Source organism: Lutjanus erythropterus, chromosome 14 (genome assembly GCF_056507025.1).
Source record: "Lutjanus erythropterus isolate fLutEry1 chromosome 14, fLutEry1.hap2, whole genome shotgun sequence".
NCBI lineage: Eukaryota > Metazoa > Chordata > Actinopteri > Lutjaniformes > Lutjanidae > Lutjanus > Lutjanus erythropterus.
In genome coordinates this window covers 10,369,817-10,396,388 of record NC_139330.1, presented here as the reverse complement: position 1 = coordinate 10,396,388, position 26,572 = coordinate 10,369,817, and the positions used below count along the sequence as shown (strand labels likewise).

Below are 26,572 nucleotides of genomic sequence, written 5' to 3'. Positions count from 1 at the left end.
AAATCCTGCACATCTGTGTATACTGTATACAAACATGTATACATACATACATGTACTTCATGTATATCCATTCAGTGTTTATCTCTTTTGCACTATTTGTAATGTTAACAACTTTAAGAAGACTTGGATTGTATATATAGCTTTTATTTATGCTGCTGGTCACTGTTGCTTCTTATATATATAAATATATTTATATGTAGCTATATATACATCTACTTTTCCACATCCTTCCTGTCTACCTTTCACCTTTATCTGTCCTTGTTCTTAATACTCTGGGAGCAATCTTAAATTGGAGCCAGATTCCTTGGATATATACACATACTTACACATAATAACGCTGATTGATCTGGGGTTCATGATTTAAGAAGAAAAAGATGAGGAAGAACAAATCTTTGCATTCATTTAGAGGTCATTCATTATCTTATTTTGACTTCCAAAATACTTTATCTACCAGTGTGTTAGGATACGACATGTTAAAGCTGATGCTAGCAATAAAGAGAAGGTCAGAGGTCACTAAAAATCATTAGGAATCACAGGGACTGTGAATGCCCACATTAAAATGTCATGGCAGTGTGGGCAACAGTAGCTCAGATAAGTGGACCAAAGTGTTGGACGGATGACTGACCATCTGTTAGCGGTGCAGAAACGGCTCCAAGTTGAACCATATTACCAGCATGCCCCTCATTATCCCAGCTGGAGTGGAGTCTGATAGCCACAGCGGTATGCCTCAAATGATTAGAGTATGGTACAGTGCTCTGTGATATTGTCCTTTACATAATGTTTCAATCAAACCGGCCATGAGGCTCTGTTGCTGGTAACTGGTCCATGCTCTGATGTCTATGCTCTGATGGCCCCTTGGCCTGTGTCCAAATCTGCCAGTACAGCTCCAGTGTTGTCCCTCTGGAGACACTTGAACCTCCCACACAGTGGACCCTGTATTATCGTACCTTATCATCCAAACAGAGGTGGCTGCTTTCTACTGTATTGGCAATACTGGAACAATGAGGTGCAAGTCAGGGTTTAAATCGAGGGGCATGAGGTGAAACTGACCTCTCTACTTCTGTCCTCAACCAACCTTTATGCCTCCTGACAGTGGAAGACTCGAGCAGGCCTTCCTAAAATTAAGAATGCCATGCCCCAATCTGAAGTTTGAAAATCTTCTGCAGCCCACCCCAACTTGTAATGCTGAAACTTAAAAATGTCCTATTTATATAATTTTCATGACCTTCCAAGGTCCACCTGTGGGGTCTTTGCAGCCTGTTTTGGGAATCATTGCCCTAGAGGGCACTTCATCACATTTTGCCCACTGGAAAAGAACCCTAGAGGACACTTTTTACATTTTGTGCACTTTAGAGTGCATCTTTTTAGGTTTTGTCCAGTATAAGGGTATCCTAGAGGGCATTTGATCACATTTTGTCCACTGGAAGGACACCCTAGTGGGCACTTTTTTAGCTTTGTCCACTAAAAGGGTATCCTAAAGTGCACTTTTTTACATTTAGTCCACCAGAGGGGCATTAATTTTTCCTGTTTTGTCCACTAGAAGGGCACCCTAGAGGGCACTTTCTTATATTTTGTCCACTAGAGGGATATCCTAGAGGGCACTTGAACATGTTTTGTCCACCGGAAGGGCATTCTTGGGGGCACTTTTTCAATGGACAGGGGCCCCAGAGGGCACTTTTTCATGTTTAATATTTATCTTGGACACTGGACCACCCTAGATGGCACTACTGCTGTCTTTTTTTTTCATACATGAGGGCTCCAGAGGGTCAATCGTCCCCCGTCTCCCCCCACTGAGTCTACCAGTAACTCCTGTGCATGTTTTTGTGTTTCAGTGCAGATGTCCGGTACCACATCACTTCAGGAATTTGTTTTAAGAACAGCATGAAAAGAAAAGTATAGGCTACCTCTCATTTCTCTCTCCAGTGTTGGTGGTTAGTTCTCTCTGAACTCCGCCCCACGTCTGCCAAACTCTGACTGAACTTTCTTTAGTGGAGGAGCCCGTGCGTCACTCTCCACTAACCTGGCTCGGACAGACCACAGGGCTGCTCAACTGCTCCTGAAACACGAACAATGGGTTGGCAGGAGCGAGTATGGCTCGTCTGTGCGAGTTTTCTCGGGTTTGTGGCGTCGGTGCAGAGCATAACGCGGGGAGAGTTTTTCCCTTTCGGTCCGAGCGCAAGAGACCAGTTACTGGAAGCCGGGAATGACCAGACGCACCGACTCGACCTGGACAAGCCACTGCTGTTTTATGATGGCACTTTCCACAGCATCTTTGTAAGTTAACCCATAATTTTGTACGCTATTATGGTCATTTTATTACAAACGCGTGGATTTATTGGTCAGACTGGACTGTCCATCGAGCTTGCGCAATTGCGCATACCCTAGAAACCCCGGGCAGGCAGTTGTACGTGAAAAGGGTCAGCAGCTACAACCTCAAACAATGCCTGGAAGTTGCAAAATATATCTGGGGCAGGGTATGGCTTTTTCTGTCGCTATGGAGTATTTGTAAATATTGATTTACTTATCACATAGACTGCTGTATCTAGCGGAATGTATGTGTCCACGCATTCTCACAGCTTCCCATGAGGTTATCATTTTACTGTTGACTCAGAGACCAGAGGACTGGAGGAAACTAATTTTGCAATTTATCCTCAAACCTCCACTGATGAGTCTCAGTAAAATAACTGTGAGGTCAATCAAAGAGGCTTGAATGAACCAAATAGGCTACTGTATGTTTAAAATGTTCACATGCTGCCACATTTAAATAACATACAGTATGTAAGGTACGCAAAAAAGTAAGTTTGGAGACTAGGCTGTAGAATAAATACTTAGGCTGAGTCGCATCAACAAAGACTGAGCCAATCTAGGTTTAGTTAAAATAAGAGTTTAGTAAAACTAGGTTTAAAATTATTAAGTCCAACTTTAGTGACTTAAACCTAAATTAAATAGTTTAATCTGTATGGAGATACTTGCTTACCCAAATTAGAATGAATAAATAAAAAAAAAAAAAGTGCTTTCAGTTTCTGGCTAGTAAGTATAACAACCTATTACCTATCTAATAGATGTTACACCTATAAGTATAACTAGATATCATTAAATCCTTCACATTGGACAGTTAAACACAATGTTAAGAAGTGAAAAAAGAAATCCACATATTGTTTTCTAGTTGGCTGAAAAGTAAAAAAAAAAAAAAAAAAAGTTACATTGTTTGCTTGCTAGCTAGCTAAAAGGTTTGGAAAAAGTTTTATTGTTTGTTAGCCAGCTAAAAAGTTAACAAAATCTTACATTGCTTGCTAGCTAGCAAAGAAAATTAGTTAGCCAACTCATAATGGCTTGCGGAGAAGCTCTAATTTCCCCATCTTTTGAGAAAAACTTGTTGGACGTACTATCAACTGGAGCGAAAGAAAGAAGAGAGACATCATACAATTCAGCTGGGTTGAGTCTGTCCCTTAACTTTCAACAAGGAACTTGATTATTTTTCTCTGTTCGTCTCTTAAAAGTTTAACCTCCTCAAGCGTCATTTTTTAAGTTATCACTGGCTCAAAGTTTAAAGTGGACTTTTGGTTCTACAAAATTGAATTTAATCTAGGTTTAGACTAAACTGATGTTTAAAGAGGGGGTTAAATTTAATCTGTCTTAAGTGTAAGTGAGTTTTTAAGTTTGGTGCAGCACAATCTAAAGTTCAACCATGCTTTAATCAGGTTTAAAAATGAATCCTTTTTAGTGCATCCAGCCTTAGAGACTTGGTGTGTTTATTATTTGCTTGTTTGCAGGCAGCACGTGGAGCTTAAAATGACTTGGAAAAGGGCAACAGCAACATTTAGCTGAAAGCTGCACCATTGTGTTGGAAAGACAAACAGGCCTTTATTCCCAGTGACTCTGCTTTTCAAAGAAAAGTGCTTCATCTCTGCTTTAATTGTGCTGCACGTGGATCATATCCTATCAGAGAGTGATTATATACAATCAGTGTTTGTCTTTACACGCAGGAACTCAACAGTTTCCAAAGCTTCTAACATATTTTATTAAAGAAAAGTTTTTACTTGATGAGATACAAGGATTCAAACTTTAATGTCATGAGGGTTAGTCAGGAATATTGATTGATAATACTGTCAAATACACCTTCATCTTCAATTAGTGCTGCCAATAGCGATTGTTTTCGTTGTTGTTCTACCTGTTGATCGTTTTCTCGATCAATCAATTAGTTGCTTGGTCCGTAAAATATCGAAAAATGATGAAATGTGTTTATCACTGTTTTCCAAAGCCCAAAATGCTGTCTTGTTTTTTCCACAATCCAAAGATATTCACTTTACTGGATATTTTTTTCTCAAGAAATGACTCAAAATGATTATCAAAATAGCTGGCGATTAATTTCATAGTTGTCAACTAATTGATTAATCAACTAATTGTTGCATCTCTTTCTTAAATCAGTTGTCTTTTATGGAAGAGTTACATGCATCTATTTGTGGAGATGTGCTGAGGAAAAAAGTTGTGGTTAATGTGAGCCTGAGGTTGAGAATAAATATTTAATTCTTTGTTTTAACTATCAGGCCTTGGGGGGTTTTCCTCACCTGCATCACTCACCACAAACATATTTCTCTACTGTAGCCAAGATGGCCTGAAGATTTTTGTTATGAGACAGTCTAACCTGAACTGTCTGTGCCCTGAAGGCAAACACTACTGCTTTTCGCTCCAGACATGCTTATAGAAGAAGAATTTTCTCTAATTATTAGAAGGTTTTAGTCGTCTCACCCTGAGTGTGATTCATATCCCACAAAAGCCCCGGTATGGTCGGGTAGCCACTAACCTTAAAGATCTCTCTCTGCACTACATCTGCGAGATCAGAACCGCTGATCATTTTCCCAGCTCTATCTTCAATTTTGGCAGGAAGTTTCTGTAATGAAAATTAGTGCGCAATCTCCAGGCTCTCTGGGGCTGCTCGTCAGGGGCAAGGACAGGAAACAGTGTGGCCCGGGCCAGGAATAGTGCTCTAGTTTTCCCCTGGTCAGGAAGTGAAGGAGCCCCATGTGCAGAGTGTCTGTGTGTGTGTGAGTGTTTTTGACATGAGCCCAGCTTCTCCTTTTTTTACAAGCCCTCCATGTGTTCACATTAAACCTTTAGTGTGTAAACTCTGTGTTAAATGGCATCTTGTTTGTGTGTTAGCGCTTTTGTAGGACATGGCAGCTGACTCGGATCATTAGTCTAATGAGTGTGGAATAAAGATCAAAGTGGGTCAGACTGGACTGGGTTTGCCTCTGCTGTGAAACAGTTCTTCATGTGTTGTTATCCTAGTTATTATAAAGAGAGTCCTACGGTGTTACAGTCATCTTGTTTCTTCTTATCCCCAGTACCTTCAAGGGATAGTTCAGTTTTTTTAAGTGAGGTCGTATGAGGTACTTATCCATAGTCAGTGTATTACCTGATCCTCAGTTTGGATAACTAAAAACAATGCATTGATTTGCAAATCCTTTTTGACCTATATTCAATTGAATACAGTACAAAGACAAGATATTTAATGTTCAAACTGATAAGCTGTGTTTATTTTTTGTGAATATATGCTCATTCTGAATTTGATGGCTGCAACACGTTCCAAAAAACATTGGACAGGAGCATGTTTGCCACGGTGATACAACACTCTGAGGACAGCGATTGTTGAGGTTTTTAAAGTGAAATTCTTTCCCATTCTTGCTTGATATGCAACTTCAGTCCCGTGCTTCATCATGTGCCACACATTTTCAACGGGAGACGGGTCTGGACTGCAGGCAGGCCAGTCTAGTACCTGAACTCTTTTATGCCAAAGCCATGCTGTTGCAACACATGCAGAGGGTGTCTTGGCATCATCTTGCTGAAAAAGGCAGGGACGTTTCTGAAAAAGACGTCGTCTGGATGGCAGCATATGTTGCTCCAAAACCTGTATGTACCTTTCAGCATTAATGGGACCTTTAATGTGAGAGTTACCCATGATGCCCACCCCAAAAAAATCAATATCAGTGTAAGTGTGCACCATATTTAGAATATTTTCACCACTTTACATTACTGTCAGGCAGCCTTTTCCAGCAGGAAACCTCTGTTATATAAGCCAGAGTTTGCTCTCTCCAAAGCAGCCTGACTCCTTTAGGAAAAGTAGTAATTTTATCTTGCAAAACACAGGAATTGCTGGTCAATCGCTGCCTCGATCTGTTAGTTTATGTTATTATATGACTTTGGTGTTTTAAAAGGCTAGTTGGGATTCACCAAAGTCAAACAATAACACAAACAAACTAACCAATCAAGGCAGTGGTAGAGCGGCAACTCGTGTTGTGTGAGGTTAAATTATTGTTTTTGCCAAAGGAGTCTGGTTTCTTTGGGAAGAGCAATATTTAGCTTATATATCGTTAGTTTTTTATCAGAAAAGGCTGTCTGACAGGCAGGTAAAGCAGTGAAGATATTCATGATATAGCGAACACTTAAACTGATATTGTTTTTTTTAAGAGGCTAAAATACATTTTGCTGCTCACCCTGTCCACAGCAGGACATTCCTTAGCTTCACTGTTGCTTCTCCAAACTGGCCGTCATCTACTGTAGTTAACACACTGACTATGGATAAGTACCTCACACAACCCTGCTTCAAAAAATCCAAACTATCCCTTTAACTGGATCTTTTATTTTCAGATCAACACCAATGGTTTTGTTGCCACAGCAGAGCCAACAGGCGAGTCGACGTATCTTGGCAAAATGCCCCCGAAGTTCGGCATGATTGCAGCTCTGCAAGGAGACCTGGACACGAGCGACGGTGTGGGCAAAGTTTTCTTCCGTCAAGACTCAAGTCCTGATATGCTGCGACAGGCGGCCGACCACATCAACAGGGCTTTCCCCGAGGACGATGAGGTCAACCCCACCCATGCAGTGGTGGTCACCTGGGTCGATGTCGCCACGCATGAACCTCAAAGCAGGGGAGATGGTATTGCCAAGAAGGTGAGCATCGCATGTTTTTTTTCAAGTGATCTGTGGTAGAACTGGTCATTTACATTTTCTCTAATGTTTTATTACACAGAGAAACACCTTCCAGCTGGTTATTGCGTCCCTGGAGACCGCCTCGTACACTATTGTCCTGTATGCACGGGATGGGGTGCAGTTTTCCTCCACGCCTGTAGGAGACAGGAATGCGGTCATGCACGCTGGCTTCAGTAAAGGTGTCGTCCAAGGCTTCCTGTTTTCCAGTCAGGGACCATACTACCGCACCACCACTGATGATGAGGCATCCATCAGGGCTTTAGCAGCGTAAGTCAATCAATTAACCATAATCACACAGCGGCCATTTTCCTCTGACGCTCTGACACTCAGGGTGTGAAGCTCCAGTGTTGCACTGCTGTGTTCCACATTGTAAGTGTACTTGCCAACTTTGAGACCTCAAAAATAGGCAGGAATTGATATGAGAAATTTTGAGTTTCAGAGACTTTGTTTCTTACATTCTGGTGAGTTTTAAAAAATGGAATTCACAAAAAAAATAAGTAGTTAATTTGTTCCTTTAGCCTGAACTTGCATAAATAAAGCTCCGATAAATAAAAACTGACATGGCAGATTTTATAAAATGCATGCCTCTTTCCTTTAAAACTTTCCCAGAGAAGTTTTTCTTAGGGAGTTTGTTGTAGCTGTTGACTTTTAGAGTTTCAGAGTTGTCTTACTTTTACTATATATTAGTGTCTTTTGCTTGTGTCTTAGTTTTACCTTAATATTATTTATGTTTTTAATTGTGGTAATGAAAAGGAAAAACGGTGGGAAAATTAGTCAGAAATCAGGAGACATACAGGAGAACTGTGATCCTGGGATGAATTAGGGAGAGGGGAGTCTACCGGGAAAATAATGCGGGAATGGCTGTTAGATGGTGTTGTTGTTTGGATAATATTTCAAGAATAAAGACCCTAAACGTCTCCTAACTCCTTGCAGAGAGACCAACTCTGGCCTGCGGGGTGTACATGTGTATGAGATTGGAACATCTCCGTATTTTACCAACGTGGCTCCAGGTGAAGTCACCGACCTGCCCCCAGAGGACACACCACAAGCTGTGTACACTGATGGACAGCAGGTTGAGTACCCTCCTTATGAGTCAGAGGGGGCACAGATCGAAGTCCACCCGGTTCAGTACCGCCCACATCAGCCCGGGAACCCAGAAGTGGTGGTGGTGGACGACACAGATATAAATGTAGATGGTGAGTCCACAGTCTAATCCTGTTGTTTCTACTTTGATACAGCATTTTAAAATCTTTTCTTATCATTGCTGGAAGGATATATTTATTTAATTAGCTGTCTCTGTCATATTCTTACCGTGCTTTTGCATGTTTTCAGTCTTCTCATACAACCTCGGGACGTGTGTGAACAACAGACACAAGTGCTCCCAGTTTGCTGACTGCAAGGACTACGCTAGTGGATACTGCTGCCACTGCAGACCTGGCTTCTACGGCAATGGGATACAGTGTGTGGCAGAAGGTAACGTTACACTCCTACTAGTTTGGTTAAAATGCATGACCGTCATTATACTGCCATAGTCTTTATGCCTTGTGATGCTAATGCTTTTCCTATTTTGTAAAACTGCAGCTTTGTTTAGAGAATTAAAGTGTCTGACATCACTTGCTAATTTAAAGGCAAAAAATGAGCTAGCGTGGAGTTAAAGAAGGCTTTTTGTGGTTCTGGTGTGTAAGATATATTCAATTTTTTAGGATTTATCAACAGAATATGGCAGGACTTTAATATGTAATATAATACTCATACTTATGGTTCCATTCATTAGTGTATAATCACCTGAAAATAAGAATTGTTGTGTTTTTGTTACATTACAATGAGCTGTTCATATCTGCAGAGGACACGTCCTCTTCCATGGAGACCACCATGTTTCTACAGTAGCCCAGAACAGACAAACCAAACAGTTAGCTCTGTATACAGCTTTTCATGTTTTTTTTTTTGTGAGTGTCAGAGCCTCCGTGGTTTCTCCTGCACACTTAGAATTGGACAAGGGGTATTAAGTTGGTTGCAGTCTACAATCTTACTGCTAGATGCCACTAAATTTTATGCATTGGTCCTTTAAATTTATGAGCGATGCCAGCCACGTTTATCAGCTAAACAAAGCTGCAATTTTATGATTTGGTGTTTGTTTGCTCCTCTCTGTGATGGTTTTGATTTGTTTTGTTGGGTTTTTTTTGCAGGAAAGCCACAGAGAATGAACGGTAAAGTGTATGGAAAAGTGTATGTGGGCCACAGTCCTTCTCCCGTGGAGTTCACCAGCAACGATCTCCACTCCTACGTTGTGGTAAATGACGGCCGTTCCTATGTGGCCATCAGCGACATCCCGTACACCCTCGGGCCCTCGCTGCAGCCCCTGTCGGCCCTCGGCGGTGTGATTGGGTGGGCGTTCGCTCTGGAGCAGCCAGGCTTTAAGAATGGATTCAGCCTTATTGGTGAGGAAAATATTAAGGAACAAAAACACTTTCTTAAAACACTGTTTACTTATAATTTGTTTTAAACTATCAAATTAATGTTGTAACAGAGTGTTTACATGTATGAGAAAGTTTAATTTAATGTTTTCTGTGTTATTTTTTATGAGTTTTTTTGTTTTATATCACAGTTTTGATTCTAATACATGAAATATATGTCTAATTTTGGGGGAAAGGGAAAGAAAAAAATATTGATGAGTTGAAGTAGTATTCATATTGTGATTAAGACCCCATCAATTCAAACACAGAGTATTTAACGAGCTTTAAGGCTTGATATTTCTAAAATGTAATATGTTTTAAGACGTTTTCAGTCTTGTGTGCCTTCTAAGTGCTGATTGGCTCACGCATTTTGAACCTTATAGAAACAAATTAGAGTTTGACTTTGCAGATAGAATCTTTTTGTTTTCTAAATAAAAAGCACAAAATTGCATGTAATTCCTCTCATAATCTGTGGTCATCGAATAGGAGTATGTGAATAATCAGATAAAACCTTATAATTCTCAAAGGGACGAAATGTTAATGCTGCTGCAAGTAATTTGCCAAACAGCTGCAGTTTTCCTCACTATGTTTAGCTGAATTCCCCTCACATTACCTCAGCCGCGACAGACGGCAGTAAGCCAAAGTTCATCCGGGGCCGCGGTCTGAAAGTTAACCTCGTCTCCTCTCCGTCCTCTGTAGGGGGGGAGTTCACACGTCAAGCTGAGGTGACCTTTCTGCCGGGGAATGAGAAGCTGACCATCAGACAGGAGTTCAAAGGCATCGATGAGCATGACCACCTGGCGGTGAGCACCACGCTGGAGGGCCGGGTCCCCGAGGTGCCTCGCGGCGCCACCGTGCAGATCGACCCCTACTCTGAGATCTATCAGTACACCAACAACCGTATGCAAATAAGTCTTTTTATGTCTTTGTTATCATAACTAAACTTTTAAGAAGTCAAGGCTGGGAAATCATCATCACCTTTACCTTCCAGTGATCACCTCCTCCTCCACCCGGGACTACGTCGTGAGTTTGCCCGACGGCTCCACTGAGACCAGGACGTATCAGTGGCGTCAGACCATCACCTTCCAGAGCTGCCAGCACGGCGACTCTTTGAGGGACATGAAGCCGACTCAGATGCTCAGCGTGGACCAGGTGTTTGTCATGTACGACGCTAATAATGAGCTCATCCGGTTCGCCATGAGCAACAAGATCGGTGACATCAATGGTGAGGTCACGGGAATTATTTTTTGTCTTCCTGTTTGGGCTGTGCTCACTTCCTTCCCGGAGTGCAACATATAACATCCTGACCAAGGGCAGTTTTGCTAAAAGTTAGGGCATGTTTAGAAATACATAAGAGGGAAAAACACACACAAAAATATCTTTAAAACATTTACAAGAAAAAAGACAAACACACACAAAACAATGCAAATGAATAAATACAATAGACTGCTATGTATGACATGTAAATGTGTAAGACTTTGTACATTTTCCTTGATTTTCATAGTTAAAAATGCTTCTGCCAGACAAAAAAAATGTCGAATGAGACACAATTACTGCCATTTCTTGACAGTTGATTAATTATAATTTAATACATTTTTAATTGGTTAAATTTTTAATGGCAATTAATTGATTAATGGTTGGTCATTAACATCCCTGACAGTTTTGTTCGAAAGAGAAAACACAGGGTGAGTTTACTCTTCAGAGAGCGACACTTAATTAAGCAGAAGACAGAGTTTCTGCATAACTAATCATCGGAGACAAGGTTTTATAAAACATCATGTGAGACTGACGCACTGGATTAAAGTTGTTGTTTTTTTTAATTTCCAAATAAAAAGAACAAAATGGCTGGCCAGGAGGGATGCAAATGGGATAGTATTTTGCTGGTGAACTGATAGATTTTTCAGGGACTTAACCGCACCAAGAAAGGTGGCGTTGAGCTAGGGCTGCAACTTGGTTTCATTGTGTTTATCTGTCAGTTATTTTCTTTATTAATCTATAAGTTGTTTGGTCCATAAAATGTCAAAAAAAAGCACAAGATGTCGTCTTCAAATGTCTTGGTTTGTCCACAACCAAAAGATATTCAGTTGACTGTCACAGAGAAGCCAAGAAACCGGAAAATATTCACATTTAAGAGGCTTGAATTGGAGAATTTGGACTTTTTTTGATTGATCGGTTATCAAAATATTTGCAGATTAATTTGATAATCATTTAATCATTGCATCTCTTGGTTGGGCGGCATCTGCAACAGAGTGTATGTGCCTCAGCAAAATGCTTAAAAAAACTAAAAATAAAATGTGTATTATTATAAGATATGTAGTAATATATAACATATCAAAATGTCATTTGGAATTCCCATCTTATTAATTATCAGCCAGTAACAACATAATTTATTAACGTCAAAAGTTGTCAGTGTTGACCTGGATCAGTCTGTGCTGCCACAAACCTGCTCGGTTCCCGAAATTTAACTCTCAAAAATGGGCCGATGATTTTGAAAAATAAAGGGAGTCAGAGTAAGTTGGGTGTATTTTAGATAATCTAAAGTCGGTAAAGGACTTTGAACTTTATCGGTCCATGTCTTACACAGAGGAATAAAGTATAAAGGCGGCCCACAGAGTCTTCTTCATATCTGATCAGATAATTCTTCCCAAAGTTAGGACTGTTTTTGAATGTTTTTCTCACGGAATCTCATGAATTAACATTACAGTACTGACATTGTCTCTAAAATACACTCAGGAGGGCAGCCAGAGGAGAACCCCTGTTTCACTGGAAGACACGGCTGTGACACCAACGCCGTGTGCCGACCTGAACAGGGAACTGCTTTCTCCTGCCGGTGTGCCGCTGGCTTCAGCGGCGATGGACGCACATGTTACGGTAAGAACATAAAACATGTCTCCGTCGTCTGTAGCGATGAAGAGGGTGTGTCAGCCTCCTGATTCTCAGCTCTAATGTATTATCTGCTTTCAAGTAAATCAGTTTCCGCTTCGTTTTAGAGCATCATTTAATCAACCCTGACTTTGTAAAGCCTTCCTTCCTGGGGAACTGGGCAATCTGGACAATTAGCAGAGGGAGTCCCTCATGGTAAACAAAATTTCATATACTCTCGGTCCAGGTTAACATGTCCGGCGTGGTCCCCGTCCTCAGCCTGAGCTCTATTCAACCATTCAGGAGCAGACAGGAAGAGCTCTGAGGCGCGTACAGTAGAAAGAGGAAGGAAGCGTTTCAGACAGATGCTATCATGAAACATTTGTAATTAAGAAATCTAATTAAGCTCTTTCCTCTGATCCCCTGACATCTGATGAAGTTAGGGCACCGATTTGACTTCAGACCTAATGTGGGAGTTATTAGAATATGATAAGTGGCTCTTTTCATTATCAGACATTGACGAGTGCAGAGAGGATCCTCAGATCTGTGGCTCCCACGCTATCTGCAACAACCAGCCTGGGACCTTCCGCTGTGAATGTGAAGATGGATATCAGTTCAGCAGTGACGGGCAGACCTGCATTGGTGAGTGCTGTTTGCCAAATACAGTTACAGTTTTTGGGGTACTTATTTAGTTCTTCCTTTGAACTCTGAGCCCTCGATGTAGATAAAACAATGAAGACGATAAAAGGTAGGAAATGAACCACATAATTTGTGAAAGATGTGGCTTTTTGTGTTTGATTGTTTATGTAAGCTTCTCAATCGCTGTGCACGAAGAGAGCTCGTGAATCAAAAGGTTTGCAGATGGACAATAAAGACTTTTCCAAAGCCGAGCAATAAGATGCTTCGCTTGCATAAGACAGAGGTTAATTAACTTAGTTTCATGAGTTCTCAGGGCTAATGCTGCTGGAATAATACCAAGAATACAGATCTCTGGGCGCCGCAAGGGGATTTATTGTGTTGATTATTCCTTTCGGAAAGTCTTGTATGTGTTTAAACCTCCTAATGCAATGAAACAGGGCCCCCTCAATTACATATTTCAGCAATCAGGCCTGGTAGATGGGAAGTGCAGGTGCAGATATAAACTGTAGACCAGGGTGAACAAGATAAAACACATGCACACCTACTGACCATGAGTGCATGCATACAACTTTGAACCGACTGGTGCAGTGACATAATTTCAGAGATCAACTAGTAGAAAGTGTGGTGAGGTTTTAGATCCACACTACATGTGTGATTGTCTGTGTGTGTTAAAAGGCCTGAAGTCAAATAAAACAACCATCACGCCACACCAGGACACTTCAGAGTCTTGGAAAAGTCATAAAAAAAAGTGTGCAAGATTAGTCTGACCTCAGTTTTCCTTCTCACTTTTCTGGTCTCTTGCTGTTTGTCACCAGCTGTAACCCACGTGTATTTAAGGAGTAGTTCAACATTTTGTAGACATGTGCTTATTTATTTTCTTGCTTTGAAGTAGATGAGATGATGTGTGCAATGAAGATAGAACCAGCTGGTTAGTTTTGATTAGCACAAAGACTGGAAAAAGAGGGAAACAACTAGCCTGTCTCAGGCCGAAAGTAAGAAAATCTGTTTACCAAACGCAACATGTTATATCTTTAATCCATGGGTCTTCAACAGGGGGTCCTCAGAAATACTGATGGGAGGTCACCAAATTATTGTTTAATGCACCTTTGCTTGTTTTTTTCCAAAACTGAGGTGGCCCATCGAGACAGACACGTATGATGTTTGTACGGAGGGAATGCTATGATTGGTGGAGCTACAATGATTTGTCAAATTGCAGAAAAGTTGCAGTGATAGGACAAAGTTGCAGATCTCGTAGAATTTATGAAGATTTGTTGAATTTGTGTTAAATGTTGCGATCACAATGTCACAACTTACTGGAGGGACTGATTATTAGCAAAGATTAGGCCAATTCGTGAAAGAAAACCCTCTTATGAGCCAAGATGTAACGAGACAAACCCTCCACCTCAGAAACCACCAGTGAAAGTATAGACCTAGCATTAGCCATGCTACAGCTGCGGCTGAATTAGCAGCTACTGGTTAGCACTAACAAAAGAGGAGCCAAAAATAGTCAATACCAGTAGGGGGGTCCCTGCTCTGTCTCTCTATCAGCTAAGGGGCCCTAAAAAACTTTTTAATACCTGCGGTTTAATCCATAGAAAAAGTAAAGGCTAGCTGTGTACCCCTGTTTAAGTTCTTTGTGTTATGCTAAGCTAACCAGCAATTGGTTGTAGCCTTATACTGCATTTGTCTAGCTCTCTGCAACAAAGTGAATAAGCAAAATATTGAAATACTCCAATAAAAAATGACAAAAATCTTCATAACACATGTCAAACTTTAATGTGCTGTCTGGTCATTTTGACCTGCTTTAACGTGTCAGGATTTTAATTCCCCTGAATAAACAGTATTTCCCTCATCGTCCTCTCCTCAGAGGTGAATCGACCTGTGGACCCCTGTGAAGAAGGCACCCACACCTGTGACAGTCCTGAGCGTGCCATGTGCAGGTACACTGGAGGCTCGTCCTACATCTGCTCCTGCCTGCCAGGCTTCACAGGAGATGGTAGAAACTGCCAAGGTACTGCAGACGCTGCACATATAAAATACGCCTGTGCATGTACAACATTAATGAGTGGTTATTTGCATCTAATACACATCCAGTAAAATACTCTGCTCGTAGTACATTATAACTAAATCATTTATGTGCGTGGTTTTATCACAACATTAGACAGGACAGGACTGCATCTGTGGTTTTGCATATTTTAGTGCATAAATAACTAATGTTTATTCTTCACATTACTGACGGACATTTTTCAAGACTGATTGATTACCTTCCACTCAACCTTTGGCTTCCATTCTTTTCAGTGCGGCAACTTTAAAGACTTGAAACTTGCTTTAGATTGGTAGTACTGCACAGCAAACATGTTTTCACTTTCAACTGATGACATTTTTCCACCATTTTCATACATTTTATGGCCCAAATAACTAATCAATTATTTGAAAAAACAATCAGCACATTAATGAACAATTAATTACAGCCCTGCTTGTACGCCTGGTACACTGGCTTTATACTTGTTGATGTGTGCAAGGAGAAAGTGAAACCTGAGATTTGACACTTTGCTGCCAAAAAAGCTTATAAAAGCAGAGAATCATTGCAGAGGAATGGAAGAACAGAACCTAACAAGGACACTGTGAAATTTGTGTTATTTTAATAGCCTCTGGCACTGAAAGTGTGAAAATTCATCCTCAAATCTCGAGTGTCGGTGATGTTATACTTACAAGGAGAGCTTTCAAAAGTGTCCCTCCTTCCGAATGCCTTTATCATGTGACGATGATTAAGTTAAACAAACATCTGCAGAAACTAAAGGCCGTCTGCACAGTACTGTTCAATCCTAAGTAATGTGACATGTTTTGAAAATGGCACGGTATTTCTAGTCAGCTGCATGGAAAATCATTCATTCAGTCCTTTAACACCTTGAAATAGTCCAGTGCCCAGTTGCATAAAACCACTCAGGCTAATGTTTCCCTTAAATTTTCATCTAAGGATGCCTTCATCTAAGGAAAAGATGAGTTTCATGAAATCACCTCAAGGATTTCCTTGTAAGGGAAAACCCTGTCCTATGTGTTGTTAAACAGTCCTCTTTTTTTTTTCCTCAGAAAATTTTGAGGGACCCGAAACAGCTCCTTAAAGAAGTTGTGGAATATCACATAATGTTTGAATTTGTGGTGATTGAAGAGGAGGAGGAGATTCTGAGACACATTTTTCAGGACAGAGAAAACCCACTAACCATGATCGATGCTGGTAACTTATTGGCGGCATACTTGCCAGCCTCAAAAATAGGGAAGATTTTGAAACCAAAGCAGGCATCTGGAGGTTCTTTGTCCCATATTTTTAGCTGTATTTTTTTTTATTGAAACTCAACCTTTCTAGTAGAAAAGAATGTAGGTCTGTTGATTAGCTTGAGTAAACAGCTCATGATTTTTGGAAAGAGACGCTTTCAAATGTATTTTTCGTTGCTTTGAGCACCACAAGCTGAATGCCATTTAGTCCCATTATATAGCAGAGAAGGCACACATCTTTACGGCTGATATCTCCAAAACTTTGCAACTCACTCCAAAAAAATCTAGATGGATAACTGGCAGTACAGGCCAGAGCAAAAATATATATTTTTGACTCTGGGGTGAACTTTCCCTTTAAGGGACAAATGTAAGTTTTATGCAACCTTGGTACATACTTCAAATCCATTACATGGACTTCAGGGTATAATTGTTCAACCATCTGCTCAGGACTGGAGGAGGTGAGATTGAGTTGCATAATACCTCTGCAGTGGTTGAGCAGCGAAACATGAAAAGCAGATGGGCATTTCATGTGCGGAGGTCCTGTCAGGTTTTTTTTGGCCGGTCCCCAGGAGCGCTCATTCATAGTTTCCATTCTTTCCACGCCTTCGATCGAGGTTCTGCACTCAGACGACAGTTTTGGGCACAGGCCGACCCAGACCATAAAAGGGCAGGACAAATCGGACACGCAGGAAACATTTTAGCCCGTACGGTTGACGATTCATCTTTCTGTTTCCTCGCTCACTCTCTTATATCCTGCCTGAAGACATAGACGAGTGCCAGACAGGCAGGTGCCATCAGGACGCCGTGTGCTACAACACCGAGGGATCATTTACCTGCCAGTGCAGGCCAGGTTACTATGGCGACGGCTTCCAGTGCTCTCCAGGTAAGTCTTGTGGAATGCCATCACTTTTTGACAAGCAAACCCGACATCCTGCTTCAACAGTGCATCATTGTCAGTCGACTTGATTTTATTTTCAGACCGGGCCGCTACAAGTTTATTTTGGGTGTCTGTTGTGGGAGCCGAGACAGAGGTGGTGATAGATTTCTTTGATGTAGCTTCAGACTGCATAATAGAAAAATGGAAAATGGATAATTTTCATTCTGCGTTGTTTATTCCACCCATTTGGACAAGAGGAGTGTTTGAAAATGAGTTCCTCTCCGGAGTATATTGGTGCCAGCTGGAACCTGTTTTTCATTTTCTACTGGATAGCAGAAGGAATTTGTCATGTCTTTCGAGAGATGTGGGAGTTTTTGTGTGGCTGACTGTAAAGCAGAAGCAGAGGTGGAAAGTAACTAACTACAAATACTTACTGTTACTGTACTGAAGTAGATTTGAGAATTTATTTTTACTTTTGCTCCCTACATTTTAATACAACTATGTGCTGTATTTTTCTACTCCTTAAATTTTCAAAACAGACTCATTACTTTAATTTCAAAGCATTTGAGGGGAATTTTTGATTATTTTTATTGTGCATCATTGTGTGCTGCCTTCCAACATCAAGACTGATTTCAACCTTAATGGATCAATAACTGCACATTGAAAAGATGATTCCTTGATGTATCCATCAGTGCATATTATACACAACAGATTTAACAAGACAAAAAAGATGTAATAAGACAAAAAAGGCATAAAAGATGTGACAAGACAACAATTCTGTAAAAGGTGTAAGAAAACATAAAATGTCATAGCAGATGTAACAAGATATAAGATGAAAACAAAAAAGACGTAACAAGATAAAAAAGATGAAAAAGACGTAAAAGACGTAGAAGACATAACCAAACCAAAAAAACGTAGAATGATGAAGAAGGCTTAAAAGACGTAACAAGACAAAAAATGACATAAATGATCTTAAAAGACAAAAAAGACTTGACGAGACAAAAAAAGATTTAATAAGATGAAGAAGGTATAAAAGACGTAACAAGACGAAAATGACAACAAGACGGAGGTACAGTAGAAATGTCCTTCAGAGGGCTACTTTTACTTTTATTCTTTGAGCTTGCACTTTTTCACTTTTACTTGCGTAAAGAAGTTGAATCAGTACTTCTACCCTTACATCTTCTTTTTTAAATAAGTATCTGTACTGCTTGGGTAGTAGATATAAATGAGCTGCAGGGTATCTGTGTCCATCCTGGGACTTGTTTGTCATCGTTCCCTACAGAGAGGACAAAAACACGGTGTCAGGCCCACAGAGACAGCCTCCTCGCCGTGACGGAGTTTGGTCCACGGGGCCCCCGGCCTCCCGTTGGACAGTACATCCCCTCATGTGACGACAGCGGTGAATACGAACCCATGCAGTGCCACGGCAGCACGGGACACTGCTGGTGCGTGGACCGAAACGGACAGGAGGTCCCCGGGACTCGCTCGGGGCCTGGCAGCAGACCAATGTGTGAGTACGTCACATGAGTTCTGTGCTGGACAACAAGAGACCACAGTGTCTCTCGCTGTGTGTTAAAAGACCAGACATGCATGACGAGTGGAGGCTTTGAAGAAGATGTCTTTAACTTGTTACTAAATTGATTTGAGGTTGGTTCCCTCCCCACAAGACCCCTGATTTTCCAGTGTTTATCTCTGGTAGGTATCGACCATCGCGTTGTGCCGCCCCCCATTGGACCCACCCCTCGCCCTGATGTCCACCCCCTGCCTCCGGGAACACACCTGCTGTTCGCCCAGAGCGGCAGGATAGAGCACGTCCCGCTGGAAGGATATGATATGAAAAAGGATGATGCCAAACCTGTCCTCCATCTGCCTGTAAGTCTCTTTAAATAAACTTGTCTTGCAGAGAGGAAGTTCCCCAAGCGGTTTGAGCAGATTTGTGTGATCCATTTTTATTTTATTTTGGTGGTAGGTTGTTTTTTTTTTGTGGTTTAAGCTGCTTGCCAGGAGTTTTAAAGGGTAACTTCTGTGTTTTTCAACCTTTTTTCCAAAGTTTTTGTATACAAGTGACTGATGGGGACAATAATACCCCAAGGGGGTCTGGTGAGTTTGTTGAGAGCAATAAAACAGCTGTTTCAAAATCTCTGTAGGGATCCTTTCCATAATGTGATAAGATACTCACAATAACAATCTAATGGGAACAACAATATTTGAAATTGGTCCAGTATCAAGGGAGAACGCTGCAGCCAGCAGAAGTGAAACTGAGCTACAGCATAATCCCTCTGTGCAACTCTGCACTGTCAAAGTGGGTAAAAGTTGCTCTAAAAGGCACAGATTGCTATTAAAAGTATCTGATAACATTATAGAAAGGATCCCTCTTTTTTCAAGAGCAAGATACATTTAGTTTAACCAGAAACAGCTGTTTTATTGCTGTCGCCAAACTAACCAGACTCCCTTTGAAAAACATTTTCATCTTCGTTCAAACTCAACCAGACCTCATCAAAAACATCTGGGCTCAGCTGTCCACTGTTCCAGTCATCACTGGCTGTGGTTTGGTTGAAATAAACCCTTAATTCGCTGTGTTAGATGTAAAAATATCAGGAAGTGAGTGTGTGTTTGTACGCCGGAGAAGCAGCGGGGAGAAGCGGAGCCGGTAGAGCCAGAATATTTTCACATCTAACTCAATGAATTTAAGGTTTATTTCAACCAAACCACGGTTAGCGATGGCTGTAACAGTGAAAATACGTACCAAGACATGTTTTTTGAGTTTTATTTTGTTTCTGTTGTGCTTGAAGTGTGTTTTACAATGACAAATAGGATCCAGGTTGAAACATGCTATATTATATATTGTTTCACATGTCTACATGTCATAAATGGGAATAATTTCCTGCAATACTGCATGTTTAAAAATCAAAAATGAAAGTATCAAAGGTACCAAGGCTTCATTGTCCAACTTGAACTTGGCTTGCAGCAAGTCCAGACAGTGTTGAGCGACTTTATCTGTGCCAGAACTGTACACGGTGTTAATTTATTTTTGGTGCAGAAGCCTCTTTTTTTCTTTTGGCTGTCTTATCAAGAGGTATCGACTGTCTTTTTTTTTTTTTTTTGGTACTAAAATTCTGGTACTGTGACAACTCTAATTTACTAGATTCATGTCTGTTCATGAAAGACAAATGCTTGTAAGATCTTAAAATACCACGGCTGAACAATAAGCACTTTTGAGGAAAGAAGTCTTTCACAGCGCAGATGTCTTCATCTTCAGTTCATCTTAGGCGCAATGTCAAGTCAGGACATTTTGGAATGTGTGATCGCTCAGATTACTCTTGAGAAAACAATCACAGAAACTTACAGTATGTTTGGATTTCTCACTCGTGTATACAACATCAGCTCGGCCTCTTGCACAAGTCGCTCCCTTGCTGGTAATAATGCTCTCATTCTAGCTCTGCGATTTCCCCATCTGCTTCATGCATTCAAGGCCTGCACTTAGTTTATTGGAGGCACATGGTGACATTCACACTAATTACTAACATCAGTCTGACATCTTTGGAATTGCAATCCGCATTTCTTGTTCCGCTGATTTCCAAACCAGCTGGTCTGAAGTCTTGCTCAGTGTGTGGTTCTGTTTGTTTGGATTTATGTCTAGACCTTAACGTCAAAAAAAGACATCTGCTCCGTGTTTTTATCTCTGACCACGCTTGTTTGAATAAAGTGCACTTCAAAGATTGCTGGTTGCTGATCCGTCCGCAGGAGAAGGTAATCATTGGAGTGGCCTATGACTGTGTGGAGAAAATGGTCTACTGGACAGAAATCACATCTCCCTCGATCAGCAAAGCCAGCATCCAGGGAGGGGAGCCCACTGCAGTCATCACATCGGGTAGCTGTTCAATTTTATCTGTTTCTCTTTCGTTTTCAGTCTGAGACTGTCGTCATAACGAAACTGTGACCTCTCAACAGATATGGACAGCCCGGAGGGAATCGCCATCGACCACTTGAGCCGAACCATGTTCTGGACGGACTCTGTGAAGGATCGCATCGAGGTGGCCTCTTTGGACGGGTCTCAGCGTCGTGTCATCGTCAACTCTGATCTCGTCAACCCCCGTGCTATCATCACTGACCCTCCCAACGGGTGTGTGTCTGTTTCACATGAAACTTTTACACTTTACTAACTTGGGTATCACTTCCTGATAACCATCATTAATAAATGGTAAATTGGTGGTTAAATAACCTTTATTGTTAATTACTAATGATGGTTATTTTGAATTGTTACCCCAGCTTGTTTCCTTAACATACTGCAAGTGAGGTACCCATCACTGAGGAGCTTTTTAAAAGTTATTCTATTAAAGGAATAGTTCAACATTTTTTAAAAATATTCTTATTTGCTTTGTTACTGAAAGTTAGATGTGAAGATCAACAAAACTTATTCTCAAAATGTCAGTTTAAAACCACAAAATGACATTTTTACACTTTTTTGTATGGATTAAACAATGATATATGAGCTTTACAGGTGCTGGTAGGTGGATTTAGTTACCTTTTCACAGAACGAGACCAGCTGTTTAAACCTATTTATAGTAGTTATGCTAAGCTAAGCTAACAAGCTGCTGGCTTTAGCTTTATATTTAAAGGACCGATATCAGTGTAGTATTGATCTTCTCAACTAACCATTGAAAGGTTAATTCAACGGTTGATTCAAAGAATCAAATTTATTTTCAGAAGAATAAGATGTATGATTTTGTTAATATTGTGTTAAAATCTAGCGTTAATTTACGACATTTGCTCGAAAAATCTGTCCAGTTTGATGGTGAACTGACTCCACACCTCTCCTTACCACAGTAATCTCTACTGGACCGACTGGAACCGTGATGCCCCAAAGATTGAGACGTCTTACATGGATGGGACCAACAGACGGGTGCTGGTTAAAGACGACCTCGGCCTGCCAAACGGCCTGACGTACGACTCTCAGAGCTCTCTGCTTTGTTGGGCAGACGCAGGTACAGTAGATTTCAGACAGATGACTCATCCATGACACGATGTCTGCCTTGTGATCAGCACTAAATTAAATCTCTCGCCTGCAGGCACACATAAAATGGAGTGCACGCATCCTTCCCGGGGTGACCGCATTAAGATTATGGAGGGGATTCAGTACCCGTTTGGAATCACGTCTTTTGGAAAGAACATCTACTACACTGACTGGCGGAGGTTTGACTTTTTTTCATTTTATTATTCAATGGCAACAAGTGGAATTTAAGTAAGAGAAAGTCCTCAGTATGCTGTGTTTATGTGTGTAATGTTTATATATAGTAATTATTAATAGGTAACATCTGTGTTTTTCAACCTGGACTCTATTTTCTCATGTTTTTGTGTCTAACTGACTAATGGGGGCAACAATTTGTAAAATTGGTCCAATATTGACGGAGCCCCAAAACTGAGCTACAACATAATCCCTCCTGGCAACTGTGCCCCATCAAAGCACATCCAGGCTCAGATTACTCTAAATTCTCAAAAATCATAAGAAAACTCAGAGACAAACATTTAAAATGTCTTTATTGTCACGGCATGATCATGTTAGACCATACGAGAGCGAGTTTTTTTGTGATTTTTTTAGATCACATAACCTCATCCAAATAGCACCTCTGCAAAGTACATTTTGTGTAACCAGTTTTTCATTTGCTCTCGCCAATCTAACTAGACTCCCTTTGCAAAAGTGTGATTTTAACACTGTCAGAAACAAAAAAAACCCTCATCAAAAGCATCTCAGCTTGTCTTTCTACTGCTCCAGCAATCAGCAGCTCTAGTTGTTTGGTTGAAATAAACCCTGTATTCACCGTGTTAGATGTGAAAATATTCTGGCTGTACACATCACTTCTTTCCACTGTCCTCTGATGTCCAACCTCACTCTCACTCCTCACTGATATTTTCACATGTAACACAGAGAGTTTAGTGTTTATTTCGACCAATTGGTGATTGCTGGAACAATGGAAAGACAAGTCAAGACGTTTTGGTTGAGTTGTTTTTGTCGAGTTTGAATTAAGGAGTCTGGTTAACAAGGCATATCTTACTCCTTTAAAAAAATCTCTTTTAGCAGATTGTGACAGATACCCAAAGGGGTGGCTCACTTTCGCTTCTGCTGGCTGCAGAGCTCTCCCTCAATACTGGACCAGTCTGAAAAATTGTTGCCCCCCATTAGTCACTCAGACTCAAAACATGAGAAAATAAGGCCCAGGGCAGCGTTCAGCCCCAGCAAAACACAGAAACAGAAACAGAAACAGTGCTGTTCTGAACATCCTGTTGTTTATGCAAGCGCATTGCACTTTACTGCTTTTTTAAAACAGTGGTGTTTGTACACACATTGTGGTTGTTTGGGTTGCACCTGTGGGAGACTCACCAAATGAGAAAAAATGTATATAAAAGGTTATTGCACACCTGTGTGTGCCGTTTTGAGGAAATATGTCGCTCACTCTGGAAACTGTAACAAAACGGTGCACAGCGTTGTCAGATTGAGTTTGCTCCAGGTTGAAAAATACTGAAGGGGGTTTTAAATTACTTCACACTGGAATTTATGGCATTAAAGACATAATGCAGGCTTTATCAATGGTCCACTGGGCCGTGTAAGAGTGCATATCTGTCAAGGTAGAGGAAGGAGAGGGCCGGTCAGAGGTCAGAAAGCTCCCCACACTTCAAGCGTGGGCCCTTGATGTTCCTCCAGACTCGGACACTCCCACTCTGAAGACTGTGGAGCTTTCTTCTCATGCAGCTGATTCTGTATGTTCGCAAAAGGCGGGGGTTGGGGTGTCTATTTGTGTGTGTGTGTGTGTGTGTGTGTGTGTGTGTGTGTATGTGGGTTGAGGAAGCATCTTAAAAAGTGGCAGCTGCTTGCAATTTCTCAGCCTCAGCGTCTGAGTGACCTGCCCAGGGCCTCCCTCTGATCTTGCCAGGGCTGCAGCCCTGCTGGAGGAGGTTGACGGGTGGTGGCGGTGGGGGGGGCGCACAAACTATGTCAGTTATGACTGAGAAAGCCTACGCTAACCCTCTTACTCATTCTAGACAGACTTTATACAAAACAGAGGGAAGCGCGATGCTGACATTTCTCATGCTGGGACAGTCCTGGATTGCTAAACTCTGTGTTTACAACAGGGATGCCGTGGTTGCTGTCGACCGCTACGCTGGCAAGGAGTCAGACCAGTTCCAGCCGCAGAAACGGACCAAGCTATACGGGATCGCCACAGCCTATGCCCAGTGTCCTTCAGGTAAATAAGCCAGTTATGAGGGTGAAACGGGCCACATATTCCCTATAAATTCCCCTAAAAGTGGAAACAGGCAGCTTTACAGTCCCTGAGTGTTTCCAAATGGTATTAATGTTGTACCGCTGTGGAGAAGACAACAGGTGTTGTGTCTAAATCTGTTCCCCCTTCAATATATATTCCCCCTTACCTTAGCCTGCTACACCTACCCGTAAGTTACTCCTTGATCGCGGAGGGCGCTCAGGAAACACATAAATGCAGGAAACACTATCTGACGGGCAGAGGTGAAAGTAACTAATTACTTTCTTTTGTTGTTTATTATATCTTTTGCCAACAACATGAGGAATATACATATATAAATCACATTCAGCATGTCACAAATCCCCCACAAAGAAATAAAAAGGACAAAACGATGCAAGGAAAACACAACATTAGACATAAAAAAAACATGGTAGAAAATCACATCATGACAATCACAACAATATTTCTCAATGTCAGGATACACCACAACATTGTTCCTGTATATATACATATAAAAACTACTACATTTTATTTGACAAAGCGGTAGGAGGGACCTGGATAGTGGATAGGGGGCCATGACCCAAAAAAGGTTGAAAACCCCTGCATTTAAAACATGGACGGTGATGGTATATATCACAGTATATTTGTTAATAAATAGCAAAAAATTCCACCACTTATAACTATAGTCTGACATGATTTGCAGGTTGTCATTTCCATGTCCATATAAATGAAATTGCGCCTTGCATCTTTTTTCCAGCTCCTCCTCCTCTTCATCATGTGCGCTGTAATGAATTAGAAACAAGCTTAAACCAAGGCTGTCTGTATGCAGACTGTTTAGTTTACTTTGACACATATTTCAGCTCTAATCTCACTGTTTTTCTTTATCTGTGCTTTTAACATTTTGTTGTAACTCATTATCAGGTTTGGGTTTTTTTGTCAAGCAAAAATCACAGTCTCATGCTGCAGTCAAAATGCAAACTGCAGAATGAAATTAAAGCAAAAAGTTGTCTATTTCCTCTTGTTTGCTCTTGAAGTATTTTTCTTCTATCTTGCAGTTGGTAAGAAAACACTCTTTTTTCATGCCTTAAGTCATCTTTATATTTCATCTAGCACTGACGTGTGGCCCCACAAACTAAAGGGCCATTCCTAGAAATAGCCTGACCCCTGTACATTTGGGTTGGGGGGGGCTACCTTTGAGTCAGACTTATTATCCATTCCCTTCACTCTCCAGGACCTGGCAGCCCAGCTCCGTGGCCTCTGTGCCCTCTGTAAATAATTCTGACTGCAGGCTGTGAAGGAGAGAAATCTCAGGTTCATTCCTCAACATAAAAACAACAGGAGGAACTCTGCAGCTCTTCATAATTAAGTGAAAGGATTAGTGATGTTACTGTGCGGCACCAGGCCTCATCCTCCCCTCTAGATAAGACTAAAGCCAGGGAATGTGGAGCTGAGGGAGAGGGGCCTCCAACATCTGGAGTTTGCTATGGGTTTCCTTGAAGTATGTATATATCTGCTGCACAAACACTGAAGAGGCTGCTTCCTGCTCCCTGCAACAGTGGCGTCTGATTTATAGAGGTGTCCTGGAATGTCCCGCATTAATACGAGCTTGTATGTTTTTTCCTCCCGCCAGGACAAAACTACTGTGCTGTGAACAACGGGGGCTGCACGCACCTCTGTTTAGCCACCCCTACCGGCCGCTCCTGCAAGTGTCCCGACAACGCCGTGGGCGTGGGCTGCGTGGAGAGAGACAGCGGGTACTGAGAGAAGGCGGCAGTCCTCTGAGAGCTTGACACTGTTTGGATGTTTGACCGCCAGTTAGGAGCCACTCAGCATTACTAAAATATAGCTGCTGAAAATGCCACTGAAACCCAGAGGTGAACTTACTGTGCCTTTTATTGCTCAGTGTTATGCTTATCTACATTTCTACTTCTCCCATTAAATCACAGCTGCCTTTGAGAATTATTGTAAATATAAACACTATTGTTTTGTCTTTTCCTGAGTGCACATAAACTGAGAATAAAGCTCAAGGGATCCATAATTTAAATGTGAAATTCATCACAGCAAAGCATGACATCATCTCATGTCAGTTGTGTTACACTGTGGCATGTTCGGATTATAGCTCAGCTCATGGAAGTATTATTGTGGAGTGTGACTAGTGTCTGTGCGAGATGGTGGGATGAGTTTACATGCTGGGCAGCAAGAGAATAAACATTTTTCTAACA

At 41.3% G+C, this 26,572-nt stretch overlaps 1 protein-coding gene across 1 annotated transcript; it reads left to right on the top strand.

Annotated features, from left to right (window-relative positions):
- Window positions 1–1,948: 1,948 nt before the first annotated feature.
- nid1a (nidogen 1a) lies at window positions 1,949–26,572 on the top strand. The gene is made up of 20 exons (XM_084735397.1): window positions 1,949–2,274; window positions 6,649–6,951; window positions 7,031–7,257; window positions 7,924–8,186; window positions 8,323–8,463; window positions 9,177–9,428; window positions 10,143–10,343; window positions 10,435–10,668; window positions 12,177–12,314; window positions 12,819–12,947; window positions 14,812–14,955; window positions 16,981–17,100; window positions 18,377–18,604; window positions 18,794–18,966; window positions 20,839–20,965; window positions 21,046–21,217; window positions 21,922–22,079; window positions 22,164–22,287; window positions 24,223–24,335; window positions 25,981–26,572. The coding sequence occupies exons 1-20, from the start codon at window positions 2,071–2,073 to the stop codon at window positions 26,109–26,111; spliced, it is 3,582 nt and encodes a 1,193-aa protein (XP_084591523.1). The 5' UTR covers window positions 1,949–2,070; the 3' UTR covers window positions 26,112–26,572.